Below are 24,855 nucleotides of genomic sequence, written 5' to 3' on the forward strand. Positions count from 1 at the left end.
ATACTAAGGAGTGATGAGCTGCACAGGTAATGCTGAGAAGTGATGAGCCGCACAGGTAATGCTGAGAAGTGATGAGCCGCACAGGTAATGCTGAGAAGAGATGAGCTGCACAGGTAATGCTGAGAAGTGATGAGCTGCACAGGTAATACTAAGGAGTGATGAGCTGCACAGGTAATGCTGAGAAGTGATGAGCTGCACAGGTAATGCTGAGAAGAGATGAGCTGCACAGGTAATGCTGAGAAGTGATGAGCTGCACAGGTAATACTAAGGAGTGATGAGCTGCACAGGTAATGCTGAGAAGTGATGAGCCGCACAGGTAATGCTGAGAAGTGATGAGCCGCACAGGTAATGCTGAGAAGTGATGAGCCGCACAGGTAATGCTGAGAAGTGATGAGCCGCACAGGTAATGCTGAGAAGTGATGAGCCGCACAGGTAATGCTGAGAAGTGATGAGCTGCACAGGTAATGCTGAGAAGTGATGAGCTGCACAGGTAATGCTGAGAAGTGATGAGCTGCACAGGTAATGCTGAGAAGTGATGAGCTGCAGAGGTAATGCTGAGAAGTGATGAGCCGCAGAGGTAATGCTGAGTAGTGATGAGCTGCACAGGTAATGCTGAGAAGCGATGAGCTGCACAGGTAATGCTGAGAAGTGATGAGCTGCACAGGTAATGCTGAGAAGTAATGAGCTGCACAGGTAATGCTGAGAAGTGATGAGCTGCAGAGGTAATGCTGAGTAGTGATGAGCCGCACAGGTAATGTTGAGAAGCGATGAGCCGCACAGGTAATGCTGAGTAGTGATGAGCCGCACAGGTAATGCTGAGGAGCGATGAGCTGCACAGGTAATGCTGAGAAGTGATGAGCTGCACAGGTTATGCTGAGAAGTGATGAGCTGCACAGGTAATGCTGAGTAGTGATGAGCTGCACAGGTAATGCTGAGAAGCGGTGAGCTGCACAGGTAATGCTGAGAAGCGGTGAGCTGCACAGGTAATGCTGAGAAGCGATGAGCCGCACAGGTAATGCTGAGAAGCGATGAGCTGCACAGGTAATGGTGAGAAGTGATGAGCTGTACAGGTAACGCTGAGAAGCGATGAGCTGCACAGGTAATGCTGAGAAGCGATGAGCTGCACAGGTAATGATGAGAAGCGATGAGCTGCACAGGTAATGCTGAGAAGCGATGAGCTGCACAGGTAATGCTGAGTAGTGATGAACTGCAGAGGTAATGCTTGAGAAGCGATGAGCTGCACCGGTAATGCTGAGAAGCGATGAGCCGCAGAGGTAATGCTGAGAAGCGATGAGCTGCACCGGTAATGCTGAGAAGCGATGAGCCGCACAGGTAATGCTGAGAAGCGATGAGCCGCACAGGTATTGCTGAGAAGTGATGAGCTGCAGAGGTAATGCTGAGTAGTGATGAGCCGCACAGGTAATGCTGAGAAGTGATGAGCTGCACAGGTAATGCTGAGAAGTGATGAGCTGCAGAGGTAATGCTGAGAAGTGATGAGGTGCACAGGTAATGCTGAGAAGTGATGAGCTGCACAGGTAATGCTGAGTAGTGATGAGCCGCACAGGTTATGCTGAGAAGTGATGAGCTGCACAGGTAATGTTGAGAAGAGATGAGCTGCACAGGTAATGCTGAGTAGTGATGAGCTGCACAGGTAATGCTGAGAAGTGATGAGCTGCACAGGTAATACTAAGGAGTGATGAGCTGCACAGGTAATGCTGAGAAGCGATGAGCTGCACAGGTAATGCTGAGAAGTGATGAGGTGCACAGGTAATGCTGAGAAGTGATGAGCTGCACAGGTAATGCTGAGTAGTGATGAGCCGCACAGGTTATGCTGAGAAGTGATGAGCTGCACAGGTAATGCTGAGAAGAGATGAGCTGCACAGGTAATGCTGAGTAGTGATGAGCTGCACAGGTAATGCTGAGAAGTGATGAGCTGCACAGGTAATACTAAGGAGTGATGAGCTGCACAGGTAATACTGAGAAGTGATGAGCTGCACAGGTAATGCTGAGAAGCGATGAGCTGCACAGGTAATGCTGAGTAGTGATGAGCCGCACAGGTAATGCTGAGTAGCGATGAGCCGCACAGGTAATGCTGAGAAGTGATGAGCTGCACAGGTAATGCTGAGAAGTGATGAGCCGCACAGGTAATGTTGAGAAGCGATGAGCTGCACAGGTAATGTTGAGAAGTGATGAGCTGAACAGGTAATGCTGAGAAGAGATGAGCTGCAGGGGTAATGCTGAGTAGTGATGAGCTGCACAGGTAATGCTGAGAAGTGATGAGCCGCACAGGTAATGTTGAGAAGTGATGAGCTGAACAAGTAATGCTGAGAAGAGATGAGCTGCAGGTGTAATGCTGAGTAGTGATGAGCTGCACAGGTAATGCTGAGAAGCGATGAGCTGCACAGGTAATGCTGAGTAGTGATGAGCTGCACAGGTAATGCTGAGTAGCGATGAGCCGCACAGGTAATGCTGAGAAGTGATGAGCTGCACAGGTAATGCTGAGAAGTGATGAGCCGCACAGGTAATGTTGAGAAGCGATGAGCTGCACAGGTAATGTTGAGAAGCGATGAGCTGCACAGGTAATGCTGAGGAGTGATGAGTCGCACAGGTAATATTGAGAAGTGATGAGCCGCACAGGTAATGCTGAGAAGTGATGAGCTGCACAGCTAATGCTGAGAAGCGATGAGCTGCACAGGTAATACTAAGGAGTGATGAGTTGCACAGGTAATACTGAGGAGTGATGAGCTGCACAGGTAATGCTGAGTAGTGATGAGCTGCACAGGTAACGCTGAGAAGTGATGAGCTGCACAGGTTATGCTGAGAAGCGATGAGCTGCACAGGTAATGCTGAGTAGTGATGAGCTGCACAGGTAATGCTGAGAAGTGATGAGCCGCACAGGTAATGCTGAGAAGCGATGAGCCGCACAGGTAATGCTGAGTAGTGATGAGCCGCACAGGTAATGCTGAGGAGCGATGAGCTGCACAGGTAATGCTGAGAAGTGATGAGCTGCACAGGTTATGCTGAGAAGTGATGAGCTGCACAGGTAATGCTGAGTAGTGATGAGCTGCACAGGTAATGCTGAGAAGCGGTGAGCTGCACAGGTAATGCTGAGAAGCGGTGAGCTGCACAGGTAATGCTGAGAAGCGATGAGCCGCACAGGTAATGCTGAGAAGCGATGAGCTGCACAGGTAATGCTGAGAAGTGATGAGCTGCACAGGTAACGCTGAGAAACGATGAGCTGCACAGGTAATGCTGAGAAGCGATGAGCTGCACAGGTAACGCTGATAAGTGATGAGCTGCAGAGGTAATGCTGAGTAGTGATGAGCTGCACAGGTAACGCTGAGGAGCGATGAGCTGCACAGCTAATGCTGAGAAGCGATGAGCTGCACAGGTAATGCTGAGAAGCGATGAGCTGCACAGGTGTTTGCTGAGAAGCGATGAGCTGCACAGGTAACGCTGATAAGTGATGAGCTGCACAGGTAATGCTGAGTAGTGATGAGCTGCACAGGTAATGCTGAGAAGTGATGAGCTGCACAGGTAATGCCGAGAAGTGATGAGCCGCACAGGTAATGCTGAGAAGCGATGAGCTGCACAGGTAATGCTGAGAAGTGATGAGCTGCACAGGTAATGCCGAGAAGTGATGAGCCGCACAGGTAATGCTGAGAAGCGATGAGCTGCACAGGTAATGCTGAGAAGCGATGAGCTGCACAGGTAATGATGAGAAGCGATGAGCTGCACAGGTAATGCTGAGTAGTGATGAACTGCAGAGGTAATGCTGAGAAGCGATGAGCTGCACCGGTAATGCTGAGAAGCGGAGAGCTGCACAGGTAATGCTGAGAAGAGATGAGCCGCAGAGGTAATGCTGAGAAGCGATGAGCTGCACAGGTAATGCTGAGAAGTGATGAGCTGCACAGGTTATGCTGAGAAGCGATGAGCTGCAGAGGTAATGCTGAGAAGCGATGAGCTGCACAGGTAATGCTGAGAAGCGATGAGCTGCACAGGTAATGATGAGAAGCGATGAGCTGCACAGGTAATGCTGAGTAGTGATGAACTGCACAGGTAATGCTGAGAAGAGATGAGCCGCAGAGGTAATGCTGAGAAGCGATGAGCTGCACAGGTAATGCTGAGAAGAGATGAGCCGCAGAGGTAATGCTGAGAAGCGATGAGCTGCACAGGTAATGCTGAGAAGTGATGAGCTGCACAGGTTATGCTGAGAAGCGATGAGCTGCAGAGGTAATGCTGAGAAGCGATGAGCTGCACAGGTAATGCTGAGAAGTGATGAGCTGCACAGGTTATGCTGAGAAGCGATGAGCTGCAGAGGTAATGCTGAGAAGCGATGAGCTGCACAGGTTATGCTGAGAAGCGATGAGCTGCAGAGGTAATGCTGAGAAGTGATGAGCTGCACAGGTAACGCTGAGAAGCGATGAGCCGCACAGGTAATGCTGAGTAGTGATGAACTGCACAGGTTATGCTGAGAAGCGATGAGCTGCAGAGGTAATGCTGAGAAGCGATGAGCTGCACAGGTAATGCTGAGTAGTGATGAGCTGCAGAGGTAATGCTGAGAAGCGATGAGCTGCACAGGTAATGCTGAGTAGTGATGAGCTGCACAGGTAATACTGAGAAGCGATGAGCCGCAGAGGTAATGCTGAGAAGCGATGAGCTGCACCGGTAATGCTGAGAAGTGATGAGCTGCAGAGGTAATGCTGAGAAGTGATGAGCTGCAGAGGTAATGCTGAGAAGTGATGAGCTGCAGAGGTAATGCTGAGGAGCGATGAGCTGCACAGGTAATGCTGAGTAGTGATGAGCTGCACAGGTAATGCTGAGAAGCGATGAGCTGCACAGGAAATGCTGAGAAGCGATGAGCTGCACAGGTGTTTGCTGAGAAGCGATGAGCTGCACAGGTAACGCTGATAAGTGATGAGCTGCAGAGGTAATGCTGAGGAGCGATGAGCTGCACAGCTAATGCTGAGAAGCGATGAGCTGCACAGGTAATGCTGAGAAGCGATGAGCTGCACAGGTAATGCTGAGAAGCGATGAGCTGCACAGGTAATGCTGAGAAGCGATGAGCTGCACAGGTAATGCTGAGAAGTGATGAGCTGCACAGGTAACGCTGATAAGTGATGAGCTGCAGAGGTAATGCTGAGAAGTGATGAGCTGCACAGGTAACGCTGAGAAGCGATGAGCTGCACAGGTAATGCTGAGAAGTGATGAGCTGCACAGGTAACGCTGAGAAGCGATGAGCTGCACAGGTAACGCTGAGAAGCGATGAGCTGCACCGGTAATGCTGAGAAGTGATGAGCTGCACAGGTAACGCTGAGAAGCGATGAGCTGCACAGGTAATGCTGAGGAGCGATGAGCTGCACAGGTATTGCTGAGAAGTGATGAGCTGCACAGGTAATGCTGAGTAGTGATGAGCTGCACAGGTAATGCTGAGAAGTGATGAGCTGCAGAGGTAATGCTGAGTAGTGATGAGCTGCACAGGTAATGCTGAGTAGTGATGAGCTGCACAGGTAACGCTGAGAAGCGATGAGCTGCACAGGTAATGCTGAGAAGTGATGAGCTGCACAGGTAATGCCGAGAAGTGATGAGCTGCACAGGTAATGCTGAGAAGCGATGAGCTGCACAGGTAATGCTGAGTAGTGATGAACTGCACAGGTAATGCTGAGTAGTGATGAGCTGCACAGGTAATGCTGAGTAGTGATGAACTGCAGAGGTAATGCTGAGAAGCGATGAGCTGCACCGGTAATGCTGAGAAGCGATGAGCTGCACAGGTAATGCTGAGAAGTGATGAGATGAGCTGCAGAGGTAACGCTGAGAAGCGGAGAGCCGCAGAGGTAATGCTGAGAAGTGATGAGCTGCACAGGTAACGCTGAGAAGTGATGAGCTGCACAGGTAATGCTGAGAAGTGATGAGCTGCACAGGTAATGCTGAGAAGTGATGAGCTGCACAGGTAACGCTGAGAAGTGATGAGCTGCACAAGTAATGCTGAGAAGTGATGAGCTGCACAGGTAATGCTGAGAAGTGATGAGCTGCACAGGTAATGCTGAGAAGCGAGAACCAGCGTTGGTTTAAAAGAGCAATTCCAAGGAGTCTGGCATCTACCCGATTTGAGCCAGCTGATGACAATCTATTTTGAAAACTTATGTATATCTTCCAATAACGCTGACTTTATTCATCAAATACGGTAGGAGTGAACTTGTCACCTATATTGAAGGATTCAGCAACAATTGTGCAATGTTTTTTTGTTGATCATTCAGATTGATTTTATGATTTTATGAAATATTAAATGATATTTTATTGGTAATGCACTATATGTTGCACATGATTTTGTTTTACATGTGAAATCGAGTATACATCTAATAATCAAAAGATAAAGAACCAGTGAACTGTTTGATTCACAGGAATAGCAAAAGTAAGCAGTCTGTGAGGGGTACTTACCCCGACATTATACCATCTGTAAACTTTTCACATTGTGAAAATTTGAAGTATTTATGTACTTTTTCCACATGTACTCCCTAAAGGGTTTCCATTTTCGGGTATACCAACATATTTTAAGAGTTGTCACATTCTGGTATTTATTCTTCTTATCTCTCCCATTACATACGAGACATAAGAACATCGTTGGAGAGGATTTTTTCACAGAACCCATCTTTTATTCAAAGAACATTGGAGACTGAAAGATATTTATTTATCTGTCATGGACAGTATGGGAGATCTAATTTGAAGTCCTATTATTGGTTGTTTTAGGGGACATTTATTCTATCTGCGCCCGGAATATACAAATTGATAGATTATTATTGTTGTAGAAGGAAAGTGGTACCTTCATTAGTATATTAGGGCAGCATTTTTGTAGAAAGCGCTTTGAAAAGGTCACTATACCCATTGATTTTATAAAGTACCTCTTGTGTTCCTTTCATTAATGAATAAGGGCTACAAGCTACACACAGATGCTACGACCATGCTTGGTATTCAATCTCATGATGCCGGTGTTGTGAGATAGAAGTGCTAACCACTAAGCTACCCAAGCAGATCTTAACTGATGTCTATTTTTGGGTAATATGGAAGAGTAGCTGTGTTGTTGTTTTTTTTCTTGAAGTATTATTATGTAGCTCTTACATCTGTTGCACACATGCTGTATTCTTGTGCTTCTCGCTCTAGTCTATAGAATGTATTCATTGTTCCAACTATACCTTACCTTAGTGATTAGGCAATCCACCTTCCAACAATGTAGTCACCAATTCGATTCCTGACTTTGGACAATTTTTATCTGTGTGGAAGTTGCATGTACTCTACTATGTATCTATTTTATAATGTTCATGATATAATATATTTTTTATAATACATTAATTTTAATATGCATGTTTCTTTATGCTAGCGATTTATTATGCGATCAATTTGCATCCACATTCTTTCTGAGTTCAAATCAAACACATTACACAATCTTTCATGTAGGTGAATAAGGGTGTGTTGATTTATTAGCTCATTTAAAACACTTCAAAGTCAGTTATCCCAGGTTCTATAAACATGTAAGTGTTAAAACAAATAAATAGGTTACAGCTGTCCTGCATACTATACTCTGATTGTGGTTTTACATTGGTAAACAAACCCTTCGCACCTCCCACATTTGCGCTTCGTAACACTTTCTTATCTTTAAATATTCAGAGGATCTTTACATGGAGTAACTGCTTAAAATACATTGCATCTTATTTCCGTTGCATAACGGACTTATCTTTGAACTTTGCGCTCCATGTTGAATTGCAAATTTCTTATCTCCGTGTTTGTACTTAAAATGCTCATCGCAACTTACGCACAAGATAAGATCAGTAATGAATCAGGCCCATTGGCTGTATGTTTGAGGTCCTTCTCCTGCTGCAGAATAAAGTTGGAGCCAATCAGATGCCTTCCTAATGGTATTGCATGACGGATAAGTACCTGCTTGTATTTCTTAACACCATTAATTCTGATGAAATCCCCAACTCCATTTGCTGAAATGTAGCCCCAAACTTGCAAGGAACCTCCACCATGCCTCACTGTATCCTGCAGACACTATTGTAGTGTGTGCCCAGCTTTAGAAGTGAGTATATTTAATTATTATTCTGCAATGCACAGAGGGATATGAAGCTAGGACACCGGCTTTCCATACTGGTTGTGGATGACCAATCCCATCACCACTAATGGAGTATTTTGGCTAACTAATAGAAAATTAGCTAAAAAAGATTTACTCCCAAATTCAAATATAGTTTAACTGAAGAAAACATTCTGAAAAACCCTCTTCCATACTTTTACGAGAACTCTTATATTCCACCAAATTCCCTTAACCTCCTTCACAAATGCAGCCATGTAATGTGTCCCAGCACAAATTGAGGCACATGGCGGGTCCAGAGATCTTTGTGGTTTTATTTGATGACACTATTGTTATGTTATGTTTTGTATGTTGCTGCCTGTACAGGGTGAATCTACCGGCATCTCTGTTTCCGCTCAGTTTCCTGATGCTGGTTCGCTCCTGTGATCCACTCTCTGATGGTAAGATGTAAATATTCAGTTACTTTCCTATATGTACTATCTATGTCACAGGAGGGAAATGTGCGATTCTCCAGCTATTGTAGAACTACAAGTCCTGAGATGCCCTATGATACTGTCAGGAGAAGCTGTTACTTTTGGATATACAAACGTTTTTTAGCGAAGATAATTGAAGTAGAACAGAAACTGTAACCCAGAGAAATCAATCAGCCATCATCTTTCATTTATTTCACTAATCCATCCCGATCAAAGCTGTAGTCTGATTGGATGCTGTGGATTTAGCACGTCATTACTCCATGCACCATGATATTAAATATCCCCTCTATGTATAAACAGATATATAAGCAGAATACTTCTACCTACAAGTTCAGAACCTATGTACATTGATCAGATTTCATATCTACATTTCATTACTCCAGCTGTTACATTTATCATTTATTTAGTATATTCTACAAAATGACAGCTACTATCTGATTGGTTGCTATAGGCAACATCTCCACTTTTTCAAACCCACAGTTTAGTAAATATACTCCTAAGTCCCTCTGGCAAAACAGTCCCACACACTCTGCCCTACACCTCCATAGGACTCAAACTTTTACTGTTTGCAGAAGTTCCAGTTTTAGTAATATTGAATGGATGGTGCAATAAATTACAATTCACATATAAGAAAGCGAAGAACCAAATTATGTCTGCACAACACACATGTACCTAATTGTCCTAATGACCCACAAACATAACAACACTGGAATGCTGTTTGGTTGACTCACAAAGCACCAACGCTAATCCCAAAAAAGTATTTAGATACAAAGTTAATACACGTTCAGAAACAAGGGTGAAATGAGCTGCACCAATCATTGTTATGAAGTAAACAGGTTACACATTATATAGGGAGGATCCAGTGTTTCATTCAGTTATTCATTGAGAGATTTCTGTATTTGGATGTTGATTGATTACTCATTATTAATAAACAAAATAATATATAGTTAAATTATTATCAGCGTCTACCTCAGTGATGTTAACAATCTTAGTAGACTGTTCCACGTACCCCCATTACTGATGCACTATTCAGAATAAGATTCACACTAAGGCCGGTATACGGGGAATAAACCATACATTTTATTTAAGGGTTGTACAAAGCATCTACTCACACAACATGTATCTACAACACATTAATAGGGCAGAAGCATATCATAAACTTTTATCACGTAGATGAGTAAAAACCACACTGTTTTCAGGTTGGCTAAGTTACCCCAGAATTACAAAGGAGAGTGTTAGTTCTGCTGCCGGTCTGGTTTCCCCCAACACTATATCCCTGGATGCCTTACCATGTGGCGACTAGATCCACGTCTCTCCGCTATCAGCGAGCGCACACAATATCGCAGTCACAGCTGCTGGTGAAATCCTATAGAGATAGCAACTTCCCCTCCAATGGGGAGATTCCAACTAAAGGGAGGGGGTAGATTGCACTACTGCTTTCAGTATGCCCTAAAACACACTAACAATACAGTTCATCTAAACACAACAGGGATGTATACAGTTAGCACAGTGTTCATCATTTTCACATGATAATCAGAAACATCAGAGCTAAGCCCATTCTGTCACACTATTGGTACATTTTTTTGAAGAAGACAAAGTTCAAACACACTTAATAAACCAACAAATGATTCAAGTAACAATCAATGTATAGAGCATAAAGGACATGGAGATTCTACACAGGCGTTGCTACAAGCAGAATCTAATGACATCACAGGGTGACATCACTGGGATTTCCTGGTAAGGTGAGGGAGCACCCCCCCAAGCTTTCATATCGCCCAAGAAGATTTATAGAACCACTTGTTTCAGGGTTCCAGCAAAATTGTACTTTGGGTTGGAGGTAAAAAAAAATTGAGCATCACTGATTTGGTCTCCAATCTCATCTGTGACACCAGTATGTTGTGTGCTCGGAGGGCTAGTAAGACAGTGCGCAATAATGATGATATCTATAAGCAGCGCAATCTAGCAGGATGTAGTCATGTTTCTGATGGTGAATATGTCGTCACTTATAGTGTCGTTACCAAAATATATCAACATATTCATCCTGTCCACTTGTTTAAAAGGGGGAAGCTCCATGCTGGAGAGGCGCTCCGCTCCCCCTGCCTTCCCCGTGAGCCCATGGGAGCTCCATGCTGGAGAGGCGCTCCGCTCCCCCTGCCTTCCCCGTGAGCCCATGGGAGCTCCATGCTGGAGAGGCGCTCCGCTCCACCTGCCTTCCCCGTGAGCCCATGGGAGCTGCATGCGGCAGCAACTCTTTGCTCCTCTCTAGTCCATTCTCACTGACAGTGTCGGGCGTGACGTCATCATCGCGTCCAGACACTGTCAGTGAGCAGCAACACAGAGAGGAGCCAGAAGAGAGAAGACAGAAGCTCATAGAATGGTAAGTAAAATGGAGGGGGACAGCAGATGAAACATGGTGATGAAGGAAGGCACAGTGTGATAAAGGAGGGGGCATTGTGATGATCAGGGAAGGGGGGAAATGTGTGAATTCACTAGAGAAAGGAATAATAGGAGCAGGAACAGGGAGATATAGAGAGGATCAAGGGATAAGGGAGGAGCGAGAGATGCAGGATGTGAGGCACAGGGGGGGGGGGGGGGGCAGGTAGGGAGGGAGAGAGGGGGATACCTGCAATGATTATATGGACACATAGGAACAGAGAAAGGAAACAGATAAGGGAAAGATAAAGGGTAACATGGAAGATATAAGGGAGACATTTTGGATAGATTTATTATAATATTATGGAGATATGAGGGAAAATGTAAGTATATAAAGGAGACAGAAGGGAGAGGTGGAGGGGCACAGAGAAAAGTTATTGGGCACAGGAGAGGTGGGGGACATAGGTAGGATAGCCTTGTATCATTTAATAAGTTTTATATTATACTATAGACTGTTAAAATGCATCTAAAATTAATTTCACTCTATTGAAATCCTTAAACCTTTGGGGAGCCCGACCGTTCATTTCAAAGTGGAAGCTCCATACCAGCACTTCTAAACTTCCACTTCGACCACTGACCCTTCTTTACTCTGACATCTACTAGCAGGGTGGAATCCCCAATGCATAAACTTCAACCTCACACAGAGTCAGGAGCTCGCTGCGGCCTGGGATCACCACGCTGACATATCGACCTACAGTCCCATTACAGCAGTAAGGCATGACGTTATTAGAGACACTCGTGACCGTGCCGAACCTGAAGGGAAAATGCCAAAGAGAAATATGATTACAAACATTAATTCTAAGGCTTCAATTCATTCTATGGTGTGTTCATTCTGGTGCAATTTCACCAGTTCCCCGTGTGCTTTAAACACCTAAACCCCCTGTAAAAGGTGCCCAAAGAATAAAATACTTGGAATCATTCACGACAATAACTGGTGAGTACCAGCAGCATAGACAAAATGACAAAACTGCAAAAGATATTTAAAGGGTTGAGAAACCACCAGACTATACAACCTGATCTCCCCTGAAGACAAAGTGTCACACACCAGACTCTCAGGTTCTGTCTCTTCGCTGCCTTTCCAAGTTTTCCCTGCGGTTCTCAGGCTCTTACAGCATCTTACAGAGAGGTTTCAGATGTCTCTGTAAGATGCTGTCCAGTCTGTCTCCACTCCAGAGATCCCTCCAGAATCAGAGTATGGGCGTGGCCATCTTGAATTCAGTCACATGATTCCCCTCAGCCAATCAGGTGATAACAGCCTCCATTTCAGATTCCCTCCAAAACCAGTTCATAGGAGCTGCCATCTTGGATATGGTCAACTGATCCATCTCAGCAACTGCTGAGATGGATCAGGTGACCTCTGAGATGGAGTGCTGCTTCTGCCCAGCTGACTGCAGCCTCCAATCAGGAATCAACAACAACTATAAAAGGACTTCCTGGAACCTTTACCTGTTGCCAGTGCAATGTTGTATCTCAGACGCCAACCTGGTTCCCAGCAGTTTGCAGTCTCACTGTCTTGCTACTAACCTAGCTATGACAGTACAGTCTGCATGCTGGCTCCAGTCTGACTCCAGCACTCTGGTTCCATCCACTCTGGTTTCTTCCAACATTCCGGTTTACAGCAATCCTCTTTCAGCCATACTTACCTACTTTCTGTATTCTGATTCCTGTAGATGGGCGTGACTGGAGGGCGGGAGGGGGAATAGCAAGACAAATCGTGTCATTTTAGCCCCGCCCCCTGTGACGAAAATGACGTTTTGACGCTGGGGGGGCGGGTCCAAAATGCCGCGATTCTGGCTGAATCGTGTCATTTAGCGGTGGCTGCAGCGGGATGCAGGAGATTTGCCAGCTCTCCCGGGATTGACCCGAATTTCGGGAGTCTCCCGGAGATTTCGGGAGAGTTGGCAAGTATGCTTTTAGCATTCCGGTTCCATTCCAGTTACAGCAATCCTCTTCCAACATTCCGGTTCCATTACAGCAATCCTCTTTCAGCATTCCGGTTCCATTACAGCAATCCTCTTTCAGCATTCCGGTTCCATTACAGCAATCCTCTTTCAGCATTCTGGTTACAGTATTCCGTTTACAGTCATGTCTAGCATTCCGATTCCAGTCCGGTCCAGCAATCCAGTTCCTGTTTGCTTCTCCCTGCTAGTGTAATCACCATCTGCACCAGTCCATTCACTACATGCAGAGGGACATTATAAGACCACCCAGCTTTGTTTATGTTGTCACCAGTCCAGCTCCAGAGACACAACGCAGCCTGGGTACAGACAGATCTTCAGGCGTGACACAAAGAATCAAAGAGGAGGGGGGAGGGTCACAAGAATAGATGTCAAAACTACACATGCAATCATGTGACACACTCTTCGACCAGGAACATCCACGGCTTCTAGTAGATGACATTAAATTATGTCCAACTCCTGTAAGTCGTCATAGAGAAGAAGTGATTAGGTAAAGCTGAAGGAGGTTCCTCTGTGTGCATGGGGCACGGAGGCTGTACACAGCACAAACAGCCTGGATTTTTACACCTTGTCCTGCTGGTCTTAACTCAGAAATTATTTGCACACCTTAGAATGCCTTTTTTTGACCCTTTACCTTATCACCTGCTTCGTTTACATAGTTTGTTTTTTTAAAGTTGTAGAGGTCGGGATATATATTGTATTTACCAGAATTATTTTGTTTTAGACAAATCTATTTTTAGGTTTTGATCAAAAGTCAGAAAAGAACATACTGAAAATATTTATACAAACAAGTTATATAATATACGATATATCTATGCAAAAAAGAATATTCTCACCATCAGTGCTAGAATTGGGGTGCTATATGCCAGTATGACGTGCCGGCACTTCTTCACCACATGTCTTTACAAGCAGACAGGGCTGTCAGTAAGTAGGGCAAGCAATTGGGGGGGCTGAGAGGCGTTTAGATACGCCTGCCTTTCCCGCTTGTCTACTGGTAAAAAAAAATACTTGGAGGCGCATCTGGCAGATGTGCCCTCCTCCTTTCTCGCTGCTCCATCCTCACTGACTGTAGGGTATGATATCATCACATCCCGACACTGTCAATGAGGAGCTGCGCAGAGAGGAGCCAGCACACTGAAGAAAATACAGAAGAGGAAAAGAAGACAGGAGAAAAGAATTTCATAGAAAATTAAGTAGAGAATGGAGGGGGATAGTGTAATAAAAGGGTAATAGTGTGATGAACTAGGGGATGCAGGCTTAAAAGTTTTAATTAAAATATGAAGAACAAGGGCCAGCAGTGTGATGAACGAAGGGGCGGCAGTGTGATGAATAAGGGGCCAGCAGTGTGATGAATGAGGGGGCGGCAGTGTGATGAACAAAGGGGCGGCAGTGTGATGAATGAGGGGGCAGCAGTGGGCCAGCAGTGTGATGAACGAAGGGGCGGCAGTGTGATGAATGAGGGGGCAGCAGTATGATGAACAATGGGCCAGCAGTGTGGTGAACGAAGGGGGCAGCAGTGTGATCAACGAAGGGGCGGCAGTGTGATGAATGAGGGGGCGGCAGTGTGATGAACAATGGGCCAGCAGTGTGATGAACGAAGGGGCGGCAGTGTGATGAACGAAGGGGCATCAGTGTAATGAATGAGGGGGCGGCAGTGTGAGGAACAATGGGCCAGCAGTGTGATGAATGAAGGGGTGGCAGTGTGATGAACGAAGGGGCGGCAGTGTGATGAATGAGGGGGCGGCAGTGTGATGAATGAGGGGGCAGCAGTATGATGAACAATGGGCCAGCAGTGTGGTGAACGAAGGGGGCAGCAGTGTGATCAACGAAGGGGCGGCAGTGTGATGAATGAGGGGGCGGCAGTGTGATGAACAATGGGCCAGCAGTGTGATGAACGAAGGGGCGGCAGTGTGATGAACGAAGGGGCATCAGTGTAATGAATGAGGGGGCGGCAGTGTGATGAACAATGGGCCAGCAGTGTGATGAATGAAGGGGTGGCAGTGTGATGAACGAAGGGGCGGCAGTGTGATGAATGAGGGGGCGGCAGTGTGATGAACAATGGGCCAGCAGTGTGATGAACGAAGGGGGCAGCAGTGTGATGAAGGAAGGGGCGGCAGTGTGATGAATGAGGGGGCAGCAGTGTGATGAACAATGGGCCAGCAGTGTAATGAACGAAGGGGCGGCAGTGTGATGAATGAGGGGGCAGCAGTGTGATGAATGAGGGGGCGGCAGTGTGATGAATAAGGGGGCGGCAGTGTGATGAACAATGGGCCAGCAGTGTGATGAATGAGGGGGCGGCAGTGTGATGAACAATGGGCCATCAGTGTGATGAACGAAGGGGCGGCAGTGTGATGAACGAGGGGGCAGCAGTGTGATGAATGAGGGGGGCGGCAGTGTGATGAACAATGGGCCAGCAGTGTGATGAATGAGGGGGCGGCGGTGTGATGAATGAAGGGGCGGCAGTGTGATGAATGAGGGGGCAGCAGTGTGATGAATGAGGGGGCGGCAGTGTGATGAATGAAGGGGCGGCAGTGTGATGAACAATGGGCCAGCAGTGTGATGAACGAAGGGGCGGCAGTGTGATGAAAGAGGGGGCAGCAGTGTGATGAATGAGGGGGCGGCAGTGTGATGAACAATGGGCCAGCAGTGTGATGAACGAAGGGGGCAGCAGTGTGATGAAGGAAGGGGCGGCAGTGTGATGAATGAGGGGGCAGCAGTGTGATGAATGAGGGGGCGGCAGTGTGATGAATAAGGGGGCGGCAGTGTGATGAACAATGGGCCAGCAGTGTGATGAATGAGGGGGCGGCAGTGTGATGAACAATGGGCCATCAGTGTGATGAACGAAGGGGCGGCAGTGTGATGAACGAGGGGGCAGCAGTGTGATGAATGAGGGGGCGGCAGTGTGATGAACAATGGGCCAGCAGTGTGATGAACGAAGGGGGCAGCAGTGTAATGAACGAAGGGGCGGCAGTGTGATGAATGAGGGGGCAGCAGTGTGATGAATGAGGGGGCGGCAGTGTGATGAATAAGGGGGCGGCAGTGTGATGAACAATGGGCCAGCAGTGTGATGAATGAGGGGGCGGCAGTGTGATGAACAATGGGCCATCAGTGTGATGAACGAAGGGGCGGCAGTGTGATGAACGAGGGGGCAGCAGTGTGATGAATGAGGGGGGCGGCAGTGTGATGAACAATGGGCCAGCAGTGTGATGAATGAGGGGGTGGCGGTGTGATGAACGAAGGGGCGGCAGTGTGATGAATGAGGGGGCAGCAGTGTGATGAATGAGGGGGCGGCAGTGGGATGAAAGAGGAGGCAGCAGTGTGATGAATGAGGGGGCGGCAGTGTGATGAACAATAGGCCAGCAGTGTGATGAACGAGGGGGCAGAAGTGTGATGAACGATGAGGCGGCAGTGTGATGAACGAGGGGGCGGCAGTGTGGTGAATGATGGGGCCCCAGTGTGATGAATGAGGGGGCAGCAGTGTGATGAATGAGGGGGCAGCAGTGTGATGAATGAGGGGGCGGCAGTGTGATGAACAATGGGCCAGCAGTGTGATGAACGAAGGGGCGGCAGTGTGATGAACGAAGGGGCGGCAGTGTGATGAATGAGGGGGCAGCAGTGTGATGAACGAAGGGGCGGCAGTGTGATGAACGAGGGGGCAGCAGTGTGATGAATGAGGGGGGCGGCAGTGTGATGAATGAGGGGGCAGCAGTGTGATGAATGAGGGGGCGGCAGTGTGATGAACAATAGGCCAGCAGTGTGATGAACGAGTGGGCAGCAGTGTGATGAACGAGGGGGCAGAAGTGTAATGAACGATGAGGCGGCAGTGTGATGAACGAGGGGGCGGCAGTGTGGTGAATGATGGGGCCCCAGTGTGATGAATGAGGGGGTGGCAGTGTGATGAACGAAGGGGCGGCAGTGTAATGAACGAGGGGGCAGCAGTGTGATGAACGAGGGGGCAGAAGTGTGATTAACGATTTAGCGGCAGTGTGGTGAATGATGGGGCCAGCAGTGTGATGAACAAGGGGGTGGCAGTGTGATGAACAGTGGGGCGGCAGTGTGATGAACGATGAGTCCGCAGTGTGGTGAATGATGGGGCCCCAGTGTGATGAATGAGGGGGCGGCAGTGTGATGAACGATGGGGAGGCAGTGTGGTGAATGATGGGGCCCGAGTGTGATGAATGATGGGGCAGCAGTGTGGTGAACGAGGGGATGCAGGCTTAAAAGTTTTAATTAAAATATGAACCAATACCTCGTGTTTTCATTTTGCTAGATACACAAAGATATGAAGTGCTCAGGATAAGCGCTGACAACTGTCATTTTGTATACATACAGTATATGGGCATTTATATTGCTATGCAGCTAATACCATTTATAATATGGGATTAGCTTATTTCTTCTTTGGTTTTGTCACATTCTGGTATTGGCAACTGCTTCATAAAATCAGCCTGTGCCTACTCTTGTGGTACTGTGTAGGGAAAACAGGAGATACATAAAATAGAGACATACAAGGTAGACAAAATAAATGCAGACATGAAAACAAAGGGTATGGAAGACCCTGTTCATTAGAGAATTTACATTCTAATTGGAAGAGAGTGGAGCTGAAACTAAATGAGCGAGTGTGGCTCAGTGTAGAAATTGGGACAACTGTGAGGGTGCATTAGTGTGAATAGTGTGATCGTGGATAAGGTAAGCTCTAATAAAGAGATGGGTGCTCAGAGAACATCTAAAGATTTGAAGGCTGTGGGAAAGCCAGATGGGGTCTGGTAAGGAATTCCATAAGTGGGGAGCAGAACAGGAGACGTCTTGTAGGCATGAGTGAGAGATGGTTACCAGAGACGAGACAAGGTGCAGGACAGAGGTAGGTCTAAGAGGGCGGGAGGGAGAGTATTTTGATATGAGATTTCAGATGTATGCAGGGGTAGTGTTGTTGAGGGCTTTGTAGGTAAGGGTGACTAATTTGAATTGGATTCTGGAGGACACAGGGAGCCAGTGTAGGGATTTGCAAAGTGGTGCAGCACATGTGGAGCGATGAGAGAGGAAGATCAGTCTTGCAGTAGCTTTTAGGATGGATTAAAGTGTGGTGTGGATATATGGGTGTCGGGAATGCCAGATATCAGGAGGTTGCAGCAATCAAGCCGCAAAATGATGAGTGAGTGGGTAAGAGGTTTGGTAGCATGTTGAGTAAGAAAATGGCGTATTCTGGCAATGTTTTTATGGTGGAATCGACAGGACTGGGAGAGAGTCTGGATGTGAGGAATAAAGCAGATGGCAGAGACAAGTGTGACACCAAGGCAGCGGGCTTGGGAGACTGAGGAAATTGTGGTGTTATTGACAGTGAGGGAGATTTGGGGGAGGTGGTCATTCTGGGAGGAGTGAAGATCTCCCCACATGCAGTAAAAATGCCCATCAGAAATTCTCATCTTCCTTGCAGTTCCTCATATGTCCCTCAGACCTCCCCCACATGCCCATGAGACCTCCCCACTTGACCCTCAGACCTCCTCCAGATGACCCCCTTTGTTGTGCAGATGAGGTCATATAGCCCCACTTTATAACAAACCAAAGAATAAGACAGATTGGGAGCAGCCAGACTGGGGGGGGGGTGTAAGTGAAGGCTCACCAGGCTCCTGACACATGCAGGTTTCATGTTGCACACCACTGCTCTAGGACAAAGCCTTAATGAAATAAAACATTTTCCCCTTAAAATTCTTCTTAGTTGTGTCTTAAATGAATGATGAGAGTGATGGGACATTGGGACTGTCCCTATTACATGGAGCACCTTTGTGTGATTGGATACTTTTGTTAAGGGTGTTGGTGCGCATGCAGTTACTCGCATCACATGTGCTCATTGAAAAGACAGAATTACTCCGGGTTTCTGGCACTAACTCATAAAAAAAAAAGTCCTCTTGAAAGGAGGAAGACGTCCCCACTAGTTGGGTACCAGGGATTAGAGGGCATGATATGGTGCACTGTTTGAATATGGCCACCCCTACCTGCCCTATCTCTGGAATTTTCAACCCGGACTCCCCCTTCTTAAGTCTTTAGTTCCCTCAGATCTTGTGTTCACGACCACAGGCCCCATGTAGGTATCCTCAATTCCCACCCCGCCTTTGGATTGATGCCCCACAGGGTTTATCGGGAGGGTAAAACTAGCACTGAGGGCAGACAGCCTTGTAAATTTAAGATGCAGGGGAGGCCAAGAACATTATCTGTTATTTTACAGGGAAACCTGTTGGATTCTTACATTGAATACTCATTCCTAAGGAAGTGAACGAGCGCCTCGATATAACTCCTTTTTGATAAGAACATATTGAGAGGGAGCTGCAGAAAACATGCTGGAAAAGGGGCTGAAGAGAAGGGGGGCAGAGGGGCTGTAAAAAACGGGAGAGGGGGCTGGAGAGGAAGGAGGATAGAGAAAGAAAGGGGGAGAGGTGGCTAGAGAAAATAGGAGATGAGGGGGCTGTAGAGAACAAGGGGGAAGGGAATTTGTAAGCTATTAATTTGATTTTGGGACTTATAAAGAATTATGACTTTTTATTAAATGCCTAGCCCTTTAAAAGTGCTGATATTAATGTATTATTGCAGCTGATGGAAGTGGGGGTGGAGTAGGTGTTTGAATATGTCTGTTTATAACATGGGAATTTTATTAATTTAATGTTAGGGGTAGGGGGGTAAGAATACTACATAATAAATGGGATTGTAATCAATTAAATTCTGGGGCTGGTTGGGAGGAAGGTGGTCTGGTTATTAAATGACAAAGCGTTACTGTTTAATGTCTGGCTGATTGAGGGGGAGGGAGGCCTAGAATGTCCACTCACTGCTCAGCTTTCCAGGAGGTGAATAATAATTCTCCCTATTCCAAACAGGGACCCATCATTCCAGGATGCAGGCAAGCAACAGCAACCAAGCTTAAGACACGAGCAGCAGCACCAGGTAGTCTAAACTACAAGAGCAGGCAGAACAGTGTTAGAGTAGCTAGCTGCGGCTCTGCTTGCTGCTGTAGATAGCTGAATACAAGCAACCATATCAAGTGGATTACTAGCAAGTATTAATTCTCTACAGAGAAAGTCTTTAGCAACTGTAATTTTCCTGCTAACGGAAGCAAACTCAACAGATGGAAATGTTTATTTGATCGCCCTCGAAAACAGATGAGGAGTCCTAGTTTATTATTATTATTAATTTTTATTTATAAGGCGCCACTAGGTATCCGTAGCGCCGTACAGGGACATACAGAAACACGGTACAGGGTGAAACAGCACGGTACAGTTAACAAAAAGCACAGTAACTCAGAAGCTCAAAGTACAGCTAGATGAGAGGTGAGAGTCCCCAGCGGTGAAGCTAGAGGGGCAGAAGGGCAGGAGGACCTCACGGAGGAGACAAGGAGCTGGAGAGCAGAGTTAAGGTGGTGGAGAACAGGAGGAGAGGAGGCCCTGCTCGAAGGACCGTACAATCTAAGGGGAGTTTGAATCACTGTCAGTTTACAGAAGCAAATCAAAATCCATTATGCAGGGTTCACTAGCTGGTGGCTACCAAGAAGAGCTTGTGATTCTTTACACAGGTAACACAAGACAACAACCCTGTGACCACCATTGCTGTGTGACTGGATCATATAGCCCACTAGGTACTCTCTAGCTCTGGCTGGACCAATATGCAATATGTGGCTCTTACCCTCATGTATCAAACTCCCATTGTCCAATAGATTGTAAACTTGCAAGCAGCGGCCTCTTACCTCTCTGTCTGTCTGTATTACACAGTATTAATGTTTTATTGCTGTTTCTTCCCACTTATAAAGCACTGCGGAATTTGCTGGCGCTATATAAATAAATGTTGATGATGAGGATTTAGAACAAGGTCTATTTGATAGGCAGAAATCAAGAGGATCCATTTTCCAAAGCAAAGCTGGTTCACAGGCAAGAGACAAACGTTCACAGAAGCTGACCCAACACTCAGGAGACCATTATACTAAAATATATTGTGCTTGATTAAAGTACCTGTCTTATTCCTGATACTCACACACTCAGCAGCAGATACTGAGCATTCAGAGACAGCAACACCCAGAACAGAAGCCATAGTAGCAGGATAACATGAACTAAAATCTCTATATCGGAGTTATTCTCTCATCTGAATAAAGAAATCTCATGCCTAGGTTATATCTATTCTCACAAGATGACATTACACGCTATTATATCATTTTATTTCAAAATCTAATCATCGATAAAATGTGAAATCCTTAGAAAGGGACATACTAAGATTTATTTGAAAGAATACATCTTGAAGAATTACAAAGGAGATCATGTTTTGTTCGAGAGATTGTGGCGGACTCACAGTTCTTAATTTATTACATTATTTTAGGGCAGCAAAACTGAAACAAAAACTAGAATTACATAAATTATCCAAAAATCAGCTTATGTGCTGTTCTTTAGAATCCTCAGAAGTTATTGAGTTCCCCTTAAAGCAAATGTTTTGGTCGAATAGAAACCACAGGTATCAAAATATTGTTCTTTTTCCGACTTTAATTGAATCTCTTAAAATCTGGCAATAGATTAAATGAATCATGATCTTAAAGAGAAGTTAAGTGGCTTCACTCCAGACTTCACATTGAATAAGATAATATGTTTGTTAGGGGGAATAATTCAATTCTTAGACCAACATCCCACAAGACTAATAAATATAATTTGTGTGGGTACTTGACAAGTAATTGCTTCACTTTGAAAACAACCTGTTATTAGTTAAAAAAAAGTTTTATCCAAAATTTAATTTATTTAAACTAATTTATATTGATCAAAATTCATATAAAAATTTAAAATGATTTGGCCCTCTGGCAGTTTTGTCTCTTTGGTTCACACATTAACAGAATATCTGATATTGTTTGACCACATGACATGCCTCTTTCCTATAACTTTGTAAAATAATGTCAACCAAATGTATTGTCAGTTAAATGTTATCATAGGGTATACTAAATATTGTTGATACATTGGTGAAATGTCTTTTATTTGTGATTTTAATAGAAATGATTTTTAATGTTTGGGGGATGTGAGGTGTGTAATGTGTATGTGTGTTGGGGTTTGTAGTGTGTTTGTAGTATGCATGTATGTGTGTTAGGTCTTATATTTATGTGTGTAAGGCTAGATTGTGCCTGTGAGTTTTGGATTGTAGTGTGTAAGGTGTGTATTCTATATGGTGTATGTAGTGTGTGTGTGTGTGTGTGTGTGTGTGTGTGTGTGTATGTGTGTGTGTACATTTTAGTGAGTGTAATGTGTCTGGGGTGTGTTATTGTGCACAGAGTAAAAGAGGTGTGTGTTGTGTATGTTGTATGTCATCTTGTGGGTTGTTCTGTGTAAGTGTGGGGTGTGTAATGTGTAGGGGTGTAGTTTGTATGTGTGTGGATGTGTGTATTGTGTATTTGTGTGTCTGGTGGTGAGTACAGAGTAGGAGAATTGTGTGTGGTGTGTGGTGTATATCATCTTGTGAGTGATGTCTATGCCAGTAGCTCCAAAGCTCTGCGGCAATCTCACAGCGGTCCCACAACTGGGGCCCATATTAAGCAAGGCTGAATAATCTCTCTGTCACTGTGCTTTAGAATGTAGGTTTGAGTAAGATGAGTAATATTACCCAGGTACTCACACTGGATTATTGTTGTCGGGTGAGTTCCCGATTCGGAGCTCGGCCCCCAGCAGCCGGGTCGTATATGCATCAGTTCTTGCTATGATGACGACCTTTACTATGTAGTAACTTTTGTTGAGGTCCAGTCTCCACCAGGGCTGGTATTCCTGGTTGGTGGAACTGCAGTGCACATGATTCTCATTTGTATCGTAGTTGCCATCAATTGCATTCGAAGCCGTACGGTCATAAAAGTTAGAACTTTCGGATGCAGTCCCACTTCTTGCTATATTTGTGGCTGAGGAAAGAAAATAATACACGTCTCTGAATTACATGAAGTCCACCGATGTAGGCTCACGCTATTTCCTATCAAATGAAAACGTAATACATTAGTGGCATGAGTCGTTGGGATATGGGCTTGGACTATTATTGATAGGGTTGTTAATTATTTATAAGTATTAATTGCTTTATTTACATAAATTTATATGTTAAATTTTAACCACTTTCACTACATTTTTACAGGATAGTCCCAGTAACAATTAGCGCTGCTATAACTTGGTAGATTGTGCTTTAGTCTTGGTGAGCAGACCACCTGGTGCAGCTGTTGGGTTCTATAACCATTAATTTAGCGCCATAGAATATTTTTTTTTTCATTAATCTTTGTCACACAGTTCCGGCCCTGCGGGCCGTCTACTAGGCCATAGGCTTTTGGCTGTAGTTCAATGAACATATAGCAAGGCAGAATCATTTACTACAGAGGGGGGCATAATCATGATTTCTGCCCAGGCCACAATATCAGCGGGTGTGATCTTAAATTTTATTTGTATGTCACCATATTGTGGTGAAACGAGGTATTAATATCACCTCAACCTATCTGCACCTCATTTCTCACAAGTAGACTATAAAAACATATACTTTTTCTAGCCCTCTGGTTTCCCATATTTGTCAGTCATATTTAAACTTGTGTATATTCTATTTGAAAGTAGTTAAAATGTCTGCCAGCATGTTTTAATTATCTTGCAGAATAGTCCATTGTTTCAGCCTAGGCAAAATTATTGTCCACCAGTCCTTTATGAATGTACATTACACCAGGTGGTCTCATGTATTAAGAGAGGGAAATGGTCCACAGACAGAGCTCTATGTTTAATCACAGAGGACTGCATTGTGTATTTAAATGTAAATGTGTCTGGAATGTGATCTCTCCTGTTTAAACAAACTCTGCTGTATAGCCACAGAACAATTTTGAACCTTTGATAGGTACCGAGTAGGCCAGCTGTGCGGCACAGAGGGTTACCTTAAACCCAGTATCTTCACAAGTATGAACAGTTTATTCTCACCTATCTCTTCATTAGGACAGCTCTGAGACAGACCAAGGAATACGAGCAGAGCCAAAGCCACCAGTAGATCCATTCTGGATGAAAAAAGTAAAAGTAATGAAAAGTAATGTAGAGAATCAAGAGATTGTCATTAATTCCATCAAAATGTGCAACAACACAGGAAAGGATATATTTACCACAGCAAGCAATGGACCAGACTGTAAAATTCTCTTATAGTTTAAGGCAAATAATTTCAGCATTTATTTGATCGTAGAAACACAGAGTTATGATGGGAGATAAAGATCATTCAAACCCATATGTTTCTTATCCATGTTTATTATTATTATTATTATTATTATTAGTTTGTTACATGCATCCACCACCATATCAGGATGACATTATTACTTGGCGGGATCCTTAGACATTCCAGTTCTGGAGTCAGCCAGGCGGGTACGGTGCCAGTACTGTGGTGGTCAGATCCAGTGAATAAAAAAAAGTCCCAAAAGAACGCACAGATAAAAACATTCTATTAATGTCACCTGTTAATAATATAATCATTATGAGGAAACATTTAAAAGAAAAAGGTTTTTTGTATTTAACCTTTTTTTACCATAAAATACATCTATTAAGATATTATGAATGTGTACTGTACATACAATTGATTTACGAGGATGTAATTAATGTCTACTGTACATACAATGAGTTTTTACAGTTGCAACTGATTGCAAACACATGTTGTAGCATGCTTACACAGCCGTCATCACTAATAATCAGCACTTACACCTGACCTGTAGCTGGTGTAAGTGAAAAGACAGAAAAACACTTTGCTTGAATTTTGGCAGGTCCTTACTGTACATTGAGTACATTCACACACCCAGTCCCCTCCACGCAACATATGAAGGTTTCAATGCATTAGAAAGCATAGATTTCCCCTACATAACCCATTTAAAGTTATGCAATGGCCATTTATGGAGAAATCTGCTGTTTTTTGTTTT

General features: G+C 45.1%; 1 protein-coding gene across 1 annotated transcript; it reads right to left on the reverse strand.

Moving 5' to 3' along the window:
- Positions 1–9,634: 9,634 nt before the first annotated feature.
- On the reverse strand, positions 9,635–23,954 carry LOC142157959 (fucolectin-6-like). The gene is made up of 3 exons (XM_075211461.1): positions 23,882–23,954; positions 22,569–22,842; positions 9,635–11,742 (listed from the first exon to the last, which is right to left on the reverse strand). The coding sequence occupies exons 1-3, from the start codon at positions 23,952–23,954 to the stop codon at positions 11,589–11,591; spliced, it is 501 nt and encodes a 166-aa protein (XP_075067562.1). The 3' UTR covers positions 9,635–11,588.
- Between the last annotated feature and the right edge of the window lie 901 nt (positions 23,955–24,855).

The sequence above is a fragment of the Mixophyes fleayi genome, chromosome 5 (genome assembly GCF_038048845.1).
Source record: "Mixophyes fleayi isolate aMixFle1 chromosome 5, aMixFle1.hap1, whole genome shotgun sequence".
Classification (NCBI taxonomy): domain Eukaryota; kingdom Metazoa; phylum Chordata; class Amphibia; order Anura; family Limnodynastidae; genus Mixophyes; species Mixophyes fleayi.